General features: G+C 40.0%; 1 protein-coding gene across 3 annotated transcripts in view; it reads right to left on the reverse strand.

The window, feature by feature from the left end:
• Positions 1-15,950, reverse strand: part of Cpne4 (copine 4) — a 501,318-nt gene that overhangs the window by 167,637 nt on the left and 317,731 nt on the right. For all 3 annotated transcript variants that reach the window (XM_063248997.1, XM_063248995.1, XM_063248996.1), the window contains exon 3: positions 1,510-1,689. In XM_063248997.1, coding sequence (XP_063105067.1) covers positions 1,510-1,689 — 180 coding nt within the window. The remainder of the gene's footprint in view (positions 1-1,509; positions 1,690-15,950) is intronic.

The raw sequence follows: 15,950 nt of genomic DNA on the forward strand, positions 1-15,950 counted from the left end.
CAATTCCTTCATACATTCATTCAAAGCCTGAGGCAGAGATAAACACTGAGAACCTGAAATGTTCTCCATTAATATATTATTTCTTAAAAAAATATACATTTCTAATGACTTCTGAAAAGAGTGCAGTGCAGATCATTCTAGGTCTTGCCAGGTACAGTGCCCCCTCTCAGCTGCATTATCATGACACTGGGCATTTGGTTTTCATTAAAGGAACAAGGAATAATGTTATTAAATCAGTCCACTCAGTACACACATGATAAATAGTATAAAGCAGGGTAGGTACAAATGAACACTTGGGAATACTTGCTATCTGGTGGCCAGGCAGGTTTTTCCTCACACATCCCTAAATGACACCCTTCCATCCCAAGGGGAAGCATCCAGGTTTGTGGTGCTTTGGGTATGTAGGTTGGCAAGTCTTTGTGAAAAAGGTATAAAGTACACCAAAAATGCAAAAACAAATACTTCCAAGTGACCCACATGAGTGAGGGCCTCTGAAGTTCAGTTCTCATTATTTTCACATTAAATCAGCATCTGACCTTGACTCTGAAATTGGTTTTTTCTTGTCTGACACCTGGACACATCTATTCTGACCTCTATGAATTGTTCATATTGCTTTTTTACTTGGAAACCCTCCCTGTATTACTCTTCTTAAGTCCTTGGGTCCTACTTTTTCACAGTATGACTTTAAAATGGCTTTTCTGATTCTTTCTAGCAATAAAGATCTTCCTTCCACAGAGGCCTACCATACTAGGTTTCAGGCCCAGGAACATGTATCATGCATTGACCTATCTGAGGTCCCCACACAGCACCTTATTCAGCTAAACTACCACTTTTTGGGTACACGGGACTACAGTTTCATTCAGTTTTACCCCATCAACACTTACTAAGGTCTGGGCATAGCAGGGAGGGAGGAAAAGCTAGTATAGAAGCATAGTGATGGGGTTTGCAGAGGCAAGGGCCTCAGTAAGTCACCTCTCCGATTTCCCATTGATTGAGCAAACATAATGATCTTTATTTCCTATCATCACCAGGATTAAACGAAAGCATCTGTGCATTCATCAAGCACTCGTTTACCTCTCCCAGGGCCATTTCTGGCACCAAAGACTCGGCATACATCTGGCTGAGAAATACGGTCTGTGTGAGGGTGCTCACAGTTGAGCCGGGAGATGGAAATTTGTAATGGGACTGGATAAAGCTGTAACAAACACAGGAGTAGACACAGAGCTAGACATCTGGCAGCTGCTCAGTAAATAGTTGCTGAAGGAAAGATTGACAGACTGAGAAGATGTGGAAGAGAAAATTATTAACTTTGCAAAATGAGTAATTTTCCAGATTTGCAGGGTCATGATTACATAAATATAGTGGCTGGACAGTGCTCAGGATGTTGTAAAATGGGAAATGCTAAAGAAAATAAGATCAACAGGAAGAAGAATGCCAAGATTAGAGGAGAGGAGAAAGGAAAAATGAGGAGGATGGTGAGCAGGAGAAGAATGGGACTCTGTGACTCACCTGGCCCAGCGTGCACTCCATGCCACCCAGGAAGTCGGCCTCCTTCAGTCCATTGTGGTTGCTGCTAATGTCATGGACCTCAAACCGCAGGCGCTGTACCTCTTCAAAGTAAAAGTCCACGGTGAACAGCTTCGAGTACACTGGGTTAATGCAGGTGCGAATCACCTCCGTCCGGTCCACCTGCCGGGAGAAAGAGAAAATCCATCAGGGATAAGGACTTTCATTATTTTTGCTCACAAAAATTAATCGTCTCATGGATATCCATCCTTGTAAACCATAAATGCACTCACTCCACAAAGTTACAATGGCTGGGTGTATGCAAGTCTACAAGACTCTCCTCACAGAATGAGTCAAGGGTCATGAAGGAACCTCCTACTAGACAGACTGGTAAAGAAGCTCAACTTTTGTATCTGAAGATTTGGTACATGTTATATTATTAGGTGAGAGGCAAGATGGATTAATCATTAGTGGCTGCCTGGAGACTTAGCCCAGGAGAATCTGAGAGTGTTTCTAAGCACAGGAGGCTTGAGAGGACAGAAATCAATTAAGTGTGCTGACAGGCACAGCAACGGATGCCATCTCCATTCTAATAGGAGTTTCCTAAATCACAGCTCCCAGCATACCAAAGTAGAAAGGCCATGAAATCACAATGAAAATAACACTGCCTTTGGTTTCAAGTATGCCATTTATTGGGTGCAAAATGTTTATCCATTCACTTTAGTTCCTTGGGCCTCAGGTTCTTTATCAGCAAGATGTAAATCAGAAGATTACAGGATGAAAAGTCATTTTTTGTGCTAACATTACATGAGTTATGATCCCATTGCCTCTCAGGATAATAATCCTCCATGCATCCCTTCTCCAAGATCCATATCTGCCATTTCTGGGACCGAGAGGCTGACTCTCTGGATTGAATTTCCTAGGCTCTCTTGCCCTGCGTTCTGATGGGAATCAGCCTGAGGGAGGGCTTGGAAGATGATGAGGAAGAAGGAGAACAAAGACATGTAGGAGTGCTTCCACACGCAGGTTCTGCTGGTGGACACCTTGAGAGCTTCTGCTGGGCTTGGTAACATAGTGTCTCTCTTTCCCTTTGCGGAGCCTTCAGAATGAGGTGTGGTGATGACTTTATGTTGTTGTCTCTGTATCTTAGATCTTCCATTCCTAGTTGGTTTCCTTAGCCCTGAGCATGTCCTTGGGAAGGGTTCCTGTATAAAGAGCCAACCCTCTAGGTTAAACTCTGGCTTTGCTATCTGTTTTGTGCCAGGATCCTTGCCATTATGGTTCTTTATGCACAAAACCATTTATATTCTGGGAAGAGGTGGAGGACTAAGTGACAGATAATTCAAAATCCTACAACATCTTTCAACTGGAGAATACCCATCCTTCATATTTCACAAATCAACTGAACCCAATTATTCTGCTGGCTTTCAAATAGAAATGTAGTTTATTAGCTATACCCCATGCATCATTTTTCTAGTACAAATGAAGCCATTCAACACACAGTCATATGAGTAAATAGAAAGAGTTTTCCAACTTTTAAAAAAAGTAGTTCTTGATACATCATGCATGTCTATGTGTGCAGCACAGAAAATATGACATTGACTCCAGGCTCCTCTGACACTACTAAGTGTATGTAATGCTTTGATCCTGGCACCGGCCATCCCCATTCTTTTATATAAGGTTCTGAACAAGAGAATTGTTCTTGACAGAGACACCACCTGCTATGCTGGGAGTGTGTGGGCAATCCAGGCTTCAAGGAGGTGAAGAGAGCTCTTATTTTATTCCTGTCCAACAGATAGGACAAGAAGGCAATCTCCAGCTCATTGTTGAATAGGATTGTGTAAGGTAGTGTGCAAGTCAACAGTTATTTGACTACTCTGGTTTCCGTGATGATCCAGTTTCCATTTTAGCTGAATTGTATATTCATATACATTTACAGATGGGGGCAGGACAGATTATACCACTGGCTGACTATGTGAGTACAAGAATTTACTATAATGACTTAATTATTTTTTCAGAGGCCATAGTTTTGAATAACGGTATTATTAAGAGGTCTTAAATGCATGGTCTACAAATGTAGACTGACTTATTTCTCTGATTTGAAAGCTTTTTTTTTTTTCCAAGTATATATGGAAGCTTTTTCTGTTGTACTATCTTCAGAAACAAATCAGAGTATCTGGCAACTTTGGGCTTGATTCATAGTTTACAGTCCCTGAGACTGTTCCATTCAGACAGAATATCCACTCTCAGGTTCCTACTGTCCCTTCTCTCTTATGGAACCTCCATGCATGGCCCCTGGAAGCAAGTTTCCAACATCTGATCCAAATGCATGGGATCATTGGATCATACAATAAGAGATTCAATTATATTTATGTGATGCCTTTTGGTAGAGGATTTCAAAATAACCCCTGGAAGTAATAGGTGGCTCTGACATGCACAGAACACAGAAAATACATCTGTCTATGGCTGGCAGAAGGCAGTCTGAGCAGTTTTAGATGATAAGGCCTCAAAAATGGAAATTCCAGAGTGTTTCCTGCTCTGTCCAGGCAAATGTGGTATGTCAGCCTGGTAGAAATAGAGAAATATAGGGTTTATCACTTTCTCTTTTATGGGTTATTTGTTTTGCTTCTCACAGTTTAATCACACTGGCCCTCTTTTATACAGGAGGCAAAAATATGAATGCTTGGGCTCTTTCCTCTGGTCATAATCCCTTCCATGGTTTCGTGGTTTAAAGATCATGCATTTTTAAAAAACTCAATTTTATAGTAATCCTGAAGTATTATGCTATTTCACATATGAAAAAATTCAAGGGTGGCTATCACAAAATTTTGATTGTCTCTGAGTTCAAAGCCTGAGTTCTTTAATTCAAGTTTATTCACGAGCATCCCAAAGAAAGAAGAATGTAGCTAGGATATGATGTGACAGTGATAGACTCAGTGCCTGAATATTACTTTGTAGGAGATACTTTTAAAATTGACAGACAATTGACATCACCACATCTTTTTGAAGCATGCAGTTTAATACATTCTGATGTGTTTACTTCTGAAATCATCATCACCATCAAGCGAACAGATCCAAGTCCCCTGAAGCAGTGACGGTGAACCTTTCCGAGATGAATGCCCAAGGTGCAACCCAAAATCACTTACGTATCACAAAATGCCAACACTGAATACTGAAGTTTTAGTGTAGATAAAACATTTCATACAATAACATCTTGAAAAACAAGTGTGCCATAGATTCACCACTATTCTAAAGTTTCCTGATTCTCCTTTATAATCTATCATGTTTTTTCTCCCACATTCCCTCACCCCCAGAAAGTATTGTACTAGTTTCCTTTCTATTACTACAGGTCAGATTGTAGTCTCTGTAATGTTATATAAACAATATCCAATATGGGTGACTAACATTCTGCCTTGCCAGGGCCACACTGAATGAGGGAAAATTGTCTTGGGTGGCATAAAAATATGTAACAGTTAATGTACATAAGTAACAACATTTCCTTTTTATATTTACAATCATTAAATTATTTTACAAAATAACAAAGCTATACTTTAGTAATTAAATAAGAAAACATGGTCTGCTTAGTTTCAATAAGCACTTGTCTTCTCAGGCCCACAGGTATAAGCAGACTTTTTATTACCTGTAACTGCCACATGTCACAGTGCATCTAGTGACCTTTGCATGGGAGTTTCAGATCAATTGGCTGTGTGTGATGGATTCGGGAGCCAGAGTAAGCTCTGCCCCATGCCCTGCTCTAAACGGTGTTCTGCTGTTGCTCACAATCCTCCTGGGAGCACCACACAATCAAGCCATGAACAATATTGCTAAAAAGCACAAAAGAACTTAAAAGTTTATAATCTTGTGGAGCAGCATTCATAGCTGCCCAGAGGTGCATGGGTTTTGGATTGGATACCTTTGTATACTTCGTGCACCTTTTTTTTTTTTTTGGTCATTTTTTTCTTTCATTTGGCTTAACTATTTAGAGATTCACTGCTGTCATATCAACGGCTTGTTTTTTTTTTATCAATGAGTAATCCATGGATGGAAAGTTTGGTTGTTTCCAATTTTTGGCTTTTATACCTGAAACTACCATACATATTCATGTACCAGATTACATATAGACATTCACCTTTTAATTTGGATATATATATATATATATATATATATATATATATATATATGAGAAAAGCAGATGTGTCTTTAACTTTTTAACTTCTAATAGGTATGTGTTGGTTATCATTGTGGTTTATGGGAGATAGAATGGGACCCTGGACATTTCCCACGGAAACTGAACTGTGTGGGGAGGCACCACGAATGTGCTACCTATAAGCAGTTTATGACCATATGCACAACAGCCACCTATGCTCTAGGATTTCTGAGGGGTTGAACTGCCACAGGCAAGATTGTGGGACAGGTGCAGGCCATGCTAGTAGTGGTGAGAAGGCGGAGGCAGAAGCCGGAGACTAAGAGCAGCCATTTAGTCCCTGAGGTTACCGGAGCAGTGCAGACTTTATCCCCAGAGGAACAGGTCCCGGTGAACAGTGGCATCACAGAGCAGAGCACCTCCAGGGCCCCCAGAGCAGGCTTATAATCAGATACCCCTTCCGGCTGATGTTCCTTAAACATTTCCTCAACATTTATTTAATTGGGATAGGGAGAAACTAATTTTCTCTGAAGAAAGAAAAAAATAACTTCTGCATGTTCAAAAATAAAGGATTGACTAGAGGCAATTTTTCAAACCATATAGCTTTGAAGAAAACATATTAAACAACATAAAATTTAAATAAGAAAACAAATCCCTGGGCCACTAGAAATAACATCACACAGTTGTAGAATTTTGCCTCCTTGTGACCCTCTGATACTTGTATTTCAGACTTCTGGCTTCCACAATGATAAGAAAATAAGTTTCTATTGCTAAAGCCATCAGTTTGGGGGTCTCAGTTACAGCGGCTTTAGAAAATGAATATAGCTTTCTTTCTCCCTCCAGAAACATCCAGCCAGGCAGGCACCTTTCAGGGATCCACCTTCAAAAGCCATTTTGCACCCACCAATCAGTAAAACCTTCAATTCCTCTAGAGTACACTGAACTGGAAGTGTGAGTGTCTACTTCCACAATCAGTGCAAGGAGCTCTCCCTTCATCCTCCTGCAGCACACTACTCTGGCTCCCAGGGACATGGCACTGGTGCGAGGAGGCTGCTTAGGTACCCTGGGGAATCACCCCACGGCTGGACATTCTTTTCACCACTAGACATGCCTGGGGTGTGCACTGTTCAAAGCAGATGTAAACTGCATCACTTTACTCAGCAGTAAGTTCAGAAGGTAATGAAGTGAGTGTCCCCTATGGATGCCTTCAGGGAGGCCCACAGAGCCTGCATCAGGTCATAGGTCTTCCTCTCTCTTCCATCATCACCCCATCCCTGTTGGGCTGCTAGGTTCCTCCATGCAGATCCTGGGCCACACAAGCATATAGCATAGGTGTCATCCTCCAAAGCTCTTCCTTTAACTCAGTGTAATTGCTCAGTTACCATTAATCACCCTCAACATACTCAAAATACTGAAAACTCTCCCTCTCACTCTAAATATGTGTCCCATCCGTCTTGATAACGTGCCTTTTACTGTATTGTTTAAAAATAACTTTGACACCATATTTTTGATCACTCTTTGCAGTTTCCTGATTTCTACTCCCCTATCTCCTTGTCTTGACCCCAGCCCACTTACATCACTGCCCTAATGCTGCCTGATAGAACTTTCTGCGGGGTTCTCCATAGTCCAACTGGCTACATGTGGTTACACAGCTATGAAAGGCAGGTACAGAGACTGAGAAACTGTCTCAGAAATTATTCTGAATTTAAATGGTCACATGTGGACAGCACAGTTCTAGCCTGTGTCAGCTCTGTCTCCTTGCAGATTAATGAAATCCTGTAAGATATAGACACACTTATTTAATTAGGCTTGTGATTCCCAGCTGATTTCAATATATACCAGGAATTGGTCTAGGGATCTCCAGACCAATTAAATTACAATCTCTGGGGGTGGAACACAGATCCCAACCCACAGCTCACTCTTAAATCAGTAATATTGCATCATGTCACAGCCTAGACCCAAAATAAATGAAAAACAGGAAATAGAGCTGTGTATGACCTATGCTTACTGCCATACTCTGATCTCTGAATCAGATTGTATGTTTGTACATTGCAATATCCTTGGAAAATGTCATTTTGACTCAGCTCACCTCACTGTAGAACTTGATTACTGAATCAAATAACCACATGGTGGAAAAAGTCAGTTTATTTGGATGTTTTATGCAAGTAACTAGACATCCCATTAACTCACACATGCCGCATATGTGAAATAAGAGTGCACGAATATGGTGGTGGTCATTCTCCTTTGCGTCTCCAGAGCTTTCTGGTCTGCTGTGCCCTGTGGCATGGGCCTGCATGATCATTTTGTTTAAGTTTCTCTGCCAGTTCCCTCTTTCTGCCCAGTAGGAGACCAGAAAGACCATAAAAGAGAAATCTGCATATTTGTCTTTTTCCTTCCCTTCTCCACATTGCAATTTTGGCAGTGATTATGTTGCTCCACCCCTGGGCCCCTCCTAGCTACCCTTCTTGCAAAGTCCCAGCTACCCCTGCGTACCAGTAACATCACCGTGCCTGCCTGCCCAGCAGGTCAACCAGACAATGGCTTCCCAGGGTTGCTAGTCCTAAAGTGTTTAGCACCCCAGCGATTCCTTCAGTCTTCCCACACAGCTCTCCTGGAGCCATTCACTAGCATCTCTCTCTCTGTTCTCTAGTGTTCTTAAAAATATCCTCAGATATTAATAAACTTGGAAAAGTCTTCTGAGTCTTGAAGCAGGTGAAATTCTGTCCAGTCTGGTGGCTCATGATTAATGAATTGTGTTGGCTTTTAAGGCTACTTAGTATGCACCAGGCATTATCCTAACCCCTTTGCTTATCTTTTCTCATTTAATCATCTCAATAGTATCTGTTGCTCTGCACTAAAATCAAGTCAAAATGGATCAAAGGCCTAGATATAAAACAGAAACACTGAATCTGCTGGAAGATATCATAGGTAAACCTCTTGAAGACATAGGTATAGATATGGACTTCCTGAACAGAACTCCGATAGCACAAGAGATAAAATTAAGAGTTAACAAATAGCTTTGTACTAAAAACTACATAGCAAAATAAACAATCAACAAAGTAATGTGACAATCTACAGAATCAGAGAAAAAAATTCTTTTTTTTTTTTGAAACAGAGTCTTGCTATTCAGTTCAGTTTAGGCTTGAACGCAATACAAAGCCTAGGCTGTCCTCAAATTCCCAGCAATCCTCCTTCCTCAGCCACCTGAGTTCTGGGATTATGGATTTACAGGTGTGTGCCACCACACCTGGCCCAGAATGGGAAAAATTTTTGCCTCCTGCTTTTCTAATAGAGGGCTAATATCTAAAATACATAAAAACTAGAAAATATTAGACCCCTCAAACAAATGACTCAATTAAAAATAGGCAAATTAACTGAATACAGTTGATACTTTCCAGAAGTACAAATGACCAATAATTAAATGAAAACCTTTTTGGCATCTTTAGTCATTAGACAAATGCAAAACAATACGACACTGAGGTTCCATCTTATTCTTGTCAAAACTGTTATCATTAAGAATTTTATTTTTAGAGTGCTGTTCATGGTGGAATGCGCTGTGAACTGCCTCAAGTTTGAGATCAGCCCTGTCTACACAATGGGTTCAAGGCCAGCCTGAATTTCATAGTGAAACTCTGTCTCAAAAAATAAAAACAAACCAACATGCAATAGCAACAAAAAAAGAACTTAAATAAAAAGAACCCAGGAAGGGTTTTGAAGAAAAAAGAAACTTTCTACATTGTTGATGGGAATATAAACTAGTACAACTGCTATGGAACTCAGTACAGAGATTCCTAATAGAAATTAAAAATAGAAATTTCATTTGACTCAAGCCCAGATCATGTAACAGTACTACATGTCTATATCACCCATGTCTGTATCAGCATGACTCACAATCAGTAGGTCCTGCAAACAGCCTAGATGCCTGTCGGTAGATGAATACATAGAAAAAAATGTGATCTAAGTACATGATAGGTATTATTCAGCCAGGAAGAATGGTAAATTCAAGTCATTTGTAGGAACGTGGATGGAACTTGTGACCATAATGTTAGATGAAATAAAATCAGATCCACAAGGTAAATACTACATGGCTTCTTTTATATGAGAAACCCAAAGCACAAGTAAAAAACAAAATAACGGAGAGATAGTAGGAAACACGAAAGTGGACTTTTGGAGATAGGGAAGGGAACTAAAGGAAGGGAGGAAAGTTAGGGTAGTAAGGGGGAAGAGATATCAAAAATGATCAATATATGATATTTCTCTACATTTATTTATAATATATAATACATATCAATTGCCTGAAACAAATGTAATTATTATGTATCACACACGAATCAATACTACAAAGAATCAATACTACCAAATCAATACTACAAATCTCTGTACTGAGTTCCATAGCAGTTGTACTAGTTTACATTCCCTACTAGTGATCCATATGTGATTCATATGGTTAGCTGCCCTTAGCAATAGCACCTTACTGTGGTTAATAGTGAGTGGGTCCCAAGACACACCTATGAGCACTGAGAATGCAGAGTCCAGCAACCCTACAGTACCACTCTTATATTTTAGGTAAGGAGAAACTGAAAATCAGAAGAGTTCCAAATGATGGGAGCCACTTGGGACTTCCCTGAAAGGTTTTTCCTGGGACATGCACCTCTCCTGAGGAAGACAAGTCATTCAGATATCATTTGGCTGCGATGGTTGGAAGCAATGCCAAGGTGAACACTCCACACTCTGAGTGTTCTTAACGCCCTCATCAGGGCAGCAATCCCTAAACAGTCTTATCAGGGTCCAAGATAGCCTTTTTTAGGCTTCAAATTTTCTCTACTGCCTCTTTGTATTTTGCTGCTGGAGTTCTTTCCACTTAGCCAGTGACCCTCCTGAATGGCTCAGGAGGAATCTGGATGCTCCAGGCACAGAAAACCAAAGAGGATTGTATCACAAAAAAAAAAAAAAATCTGTTTTCCAGGGCTAAGTTAACTGCCTATACCCCTATCCCCATTGCTAAAAGGAGGCAAAGCCCAGCAGGATGAGGAGCGGGAAGATGTTGGGTTGCAGTCACCATCAGATCCTCAGCATATGGGACTGTAGAGCTAATCCCACACAAGTGTAAGGCAATTTTCACTTCACTCAGATGTTGGTTATTAATAGGATGTTCCCACCATCACATTTCTATCGCAGCTGCAAAGTTCTCCAGAGAGGTCATCCAAGGCCGGAGAGCCTTGTTTTTCTTATTAACTGATGTTGGAAAATACTGCAGAGAATCTCATCTGCAGGCTTCTGCAGATGCATCCTAAGTCTGGCCTGCTCACCACCAGCAGACTATGAAGGGGAGTGAGCCCAAGACTGTCAATCCTGATGGTACGCGTCCCGTGCAGGGGGTGGTCCTGCCACTTGAGATCAGCTTCCCTGGGTTCCTTTGGGATAACCAACATCTATTCTGCTTATGAGTCAATTCTTAATTGTCAAATTGTGAATCAGTCATAAGATCTAAGGGGACCTTTTCCATCGTCATAGGACAGCGGGGAGCACATTGGCCTTATGCCCACTGTTCTTATCCTCAGCACTCTGTTATCAATCAGGAGGTGTTCATCTCTACCACAAAAGAGTAGGATCTCAAATACTGGCTGTTGATAGCTGTGATGTTAAGTTTTAAATTCTTAGAATTCATCATGCCTGGAAACAGCAGCAGATTCCTCCTACCTCTCAATTCTGAATGATTGGCAGAAACATAGCATCTTCTAATCCAGTGAAAAGAATGCTTAGCAATGCCTGCTGTGGACAAAGAAGGAGTGCCTGGATTCTTGCATATTGTTATCTTAAAAGTAGTTGTTCAGATTACAAGGTTTAGGCATAAAAAAAAGTGATCAAGTAATCAAATAATAAAAACATAAACTTCTTTTTGATGAACTAACAGAGATTAGTAATATAATCTGTTATATTACTACACACACATATATAATGTATACTATATATATTTATATGTCATTCTTTTATTTGTTTTGTTTTGTTTTTTGTTTTTTTCCTTTTTATCGGTACAGGGGATTGAACTCACGACTGCCTGCTTGCAAGGCAGGCACTTATGCTACTGAGCTAAATCCCCAGCCCCTTGTATGTCATTCTTGATCTATCCCTGTACTTCAAATTTTAGTAGAGAAAACTGAAGTCCACGGATGTTAACATGATGGCCCCATATTACTGTGGCTGAGCACATTGGCACTTGAGCTATGGACCTAGGTAGGTCCCCTGATTCCTAGTGCCATTCTCCATCTCATGACTCAAATTACATATTTTGTAACTTCCTACATAGGATTCTGAGATGATCCAGGGCACCAAGGTTTAAATACATATATACATTTATAGTACCTCTATTCAATTGTTTTTTAATGTGTGATTTTGTCAGTGAAGCCTATAGCATTTGCAGCAAATTCTTTAAAACATATGTTTTAAATTCCCTGAAGGAGGCAGCACTATGGAAGTAGCTAATGCCAAGAGATGGGTTAGACCAGGCACCTTGGTACACGAGCACACTGGATAGAATCTCAAACCAAGCCCAACTGGGATGATAGTTAACAGAGCACACATGGCCACACATGTTCTCTGAGTAGGATGATTACTGTTTTGAAGAAGTATTTTCATAAAACCATGTATACTAGCTCTATAAGCAGTCCCTGGAAATATGGCTCTGTAGTCAAATGAGTTTTCAAAGTCCTTCCCACTGTACCCTTTTCTTAGAAAGTCATCATGCAGAATAAAAAGTTTCACAGTAAATAAATGTGTTCACTTTTCTATTATTTCCCAAACTCAGCCCTGTTTTTCTCTTTCAGGAAATATACACATTTATATCAACAAAATCTAACTTGAGGAGTTTGCTTTAATAATAGTGTTAAAGAATTAGGCATTTCCATTAAACGTTCTCGAGACATTTTCTAGGAGAGTGATTCATAGCTCAATAAGTCAATCACACATAAAGGAGCTACGATGTAACTTATATGCCTCACACACTTGGCAAAGTGCTCCAAAATTGTTTTTTTTTTTAATTTCTGGATAATTTAATAATCAAATGCTAAGTATATAAATGCATTGAATATTTCCCAGTTTCCATAGTCCTGCCTCTAGTCCTCCCTCCTCACTAAAATGTTGACCTGCTCACTTGACCTCTGCACTAAAATGTTAAACTTCCACCTGAAGTTAATCCAAGTTACCACAAATTCTTATTATTAGGAAACTCCAGCTCAAAGCTAGACATCACAATGGCAGAGACACCGGGTTTCTTCTCAGTCTGTGGTGGGTCCCAGTAAGTACTATATGTCACTCTGATTTCTCTGCTTATCAAGTGAGACAGCATAGTTTTGTCAGGTGGATGCCACAGGCCTGACCCAGCAACAAATCTGAGGTGATGCTCAGATGCCAGTCACTAATTCTCACCGGGGCTTTCTTCCCAAGGTGGCCCAGTAATCAATGCCCTCTTCTTTATGCTTCATTGCAAAACATTTCACTTTTTGTTTTACTAGTTTGTGAAAAACTTCCCTTTGAAGGTAAAGGACTTGCAGTGATAATTTAAAACTTGAGCAGAATGTCATTCATTCTGTTGTCTACACAAAGGTTAAGAAAAAGCATGGTGGCACGGAGGTTCAGAATTTAGGGACCGCATCCTCTTTCTTGAGTCCTTAGTAGGCCTTGTGTCTATTCTGTAATAAGCTCAGTACTAGAATATTTTAGGTGGTTCTAGATGATAGCAACTTTCTACTTCTGTGATTTAAACCATTCCATACACCACAAAGCTCTCCAAAATCATACTTTCCCCCACCTATTTGCCTCTTCCCATGTATACATCAGAGAGAGAGTTCCTGATAAGTGAAAAGGATTTGTAAGCAGAAAATTAATCTTATTAGGTTGTCAGTTCACAGCCAACCACGTGGGTGGAAGGAATTTTTATGGCAATTACCCTAAGACTGCCGCAAAACGTTACCTTTTTTTTTTAGAAGAGATAAACAAAACCTTCTCTTTCCTTTTTCTTACTCTTCTTTCTCTTTCCTTTTCTTGTTTGTAAACTTAATTCTACTTCTTTGCCCCTAAAAACTCACCTACATCTAAAAAGACTTCTTTTGTGAAGTGTTCTGTGTTTTGTCACCCTGATATGTGGCATCACTTTTGCTCATTTGTCATTCATTCTCCTGTCCCACTGAAGAGCTCATTCTGCTGGGTCCATATAAGGTACAAGATCTATTAGTGCATAGGATTCCTGGCATCTCTAAGTGGTGAAATGTTCCATCATACTATCACCAATAGTACCATTCATTGATCATTAAACAATCAATATTTATCACATATATATATTTCATAAGCTGAGGGCTGAAAAAAGTCATGATTCTAAACTATCGGCAAATCACAATAGCTGGAGTCCTTTGGGAGCCTCTCCTGAGCTGTGTGCTGACTTCCTGATCTCTTTTTGAGCAAGGAGTTAACCTAGGATACCTACTTTCTTTTTGAAGCCATGCAGTAGGTATCCTAGGTTAACTCCTTGCTCAAAGATGAGAGATTTCAGGAAATGGAATCCAAACTGTACTGCTTTCTTGTAACAAGATCGGTGCCTACACTTTGTTTTCCAGAGAAACTTTTCTCTTTTAATAACCAAATCTTTTTTTTTCTTGCATCTTTATTTATTCAACTAAAGTAAATTCTTTGCAAAATGATTTGATTGGCACCTGTCCATGCATTTCCTCATTCACTGCAGGGAGATAAGGGAATTCATTGCCTGTGAATTCTCCAGCACTAGATTAGGATCTTGGAGTTAGAATTAGATTAGACACATGGTTGACCAACACAGTCTTAGACTCCAACATACAATAGATGGTTGCCTAGTCAGCACTCCCTTCATTCTGCCATAGGAAAGACATTCTGTGTGGCAGTGCGCATTGGCCACATTGTGATGTTGTTCAGCAGAGGCAACTCCTGCACTAGCTCAGAGGAAAAGAAAAACAGGAGGAACAAAAAAGAGGGAAAAAAGGCAGCAAATGAAATCTCCTAAGCAACGTATTCAGATGTATAATGTGTGTGACAAATACAAGTGGTTCTTCATTGTGGTCACAAATAGCAGTTCTGCAAAACCATTATATATAATTTATGTGATCTGGCAGCTGTTCTGGGAGCTTGGGCTGAGTGGCTTTTGTATCTGTACAAGATATCAGGCTTCTAGGAATTAACAGGCAAAGACTAAGATGAAACAAATTTTGGTTCCACAAGGAAAAGAGCTTTCTTATAATCAGAAAATCAAAACTCACACACACACACACACACACACACACACACACCAAAAGTAAGAAAAATAACACCATTTAGCATTCATGAAGAAAAAATTTAAGGAACAGATTGGTAGAGGGAGGATGAATAGAGTGTATTCTGAAGGTCATAAGGTTTCTTTCAAATGCAGAATTGTAATTCTAGAAATAAATTCAAAGATGAATTTAAAAATCTGGCACTGATAGCCAGAGAATGGATAGTTTTTAATTACCTAGGAGATATGGTTAGTGGTTATGAATTTTCTGTTTTATTTCCAGCTCCAGGATTTTGCTTAATACAATGTGAGATCATTTTTCTTAATCCAATCCATATGCACAAACATAACAAAATAGAATGTGTACATTAATCATGCTTTCATATTTTCTACATTTTTTTACACTTTAATATCTTGGAACTTGGCTGACCTTGGACCGACTGCCCTTCCCTGGCCAGGCAATTCCTAAATAGCAAAAATTCACCTTTAAGTTTGCCTTTCATATACAAACAAATTCAAAGCCCATATTCCTACCCACCTTCTTTAGCTAGTACTTACACTCTAGGCCATCTTCTTCCTCCCCTAGTTGCCCTGTGCTTAGGTATTAGATGAGTAAACACAGCCCTTTTGCCCTAGAACTCTTAGAAATTATTCAAAAAAGCCAAGCCTAAACCTGCTTATCCTGCTCACCCATATTTCCCCACACTATAGGAAAACTCTTGCCGCATTGGCGCCCTCCCCATCCCAGCCTCTGGGCTTCCCTATGTGCCTTTGCCCTGGCTCTTGTTTCTGTTAGTATAAACTTTTTCTTAAACCAGGCGCGATGTCTCACAGCTGTAATTCCATCACTATGAGAGGTTGCAGCAGGAGGATTGAGAACTCAGGCTTAGCCTGGGAAATTTAGCAAAACTGTCTCAAAATAAAAATAAAAAAGGGTTGGGGTTGCCGCTCACTGTGAAGGGCCTGTGTTTCATCCCCAGTATCCAACAAAGCAAAGCAAAGCAAACTAAAACAAAATTCCTTCTT

Source organism: Cavia porcellus, unplaced genomic scaffold (assembly GCF_034190915.1).
Source record: "Cavia porcellus strain 051 isolate PalLab524CR breed Dunkin Hartley unplaced genomic scaffold, mCavPor4.1 scaffold_5, whole genome shotgun sequence".
Taxonomy (NCBI): Eukaryota; Metazoa; Chordata; class Mammalia; order Rodentia; family Caviidae; genus Cavia; species Cavia porcellus.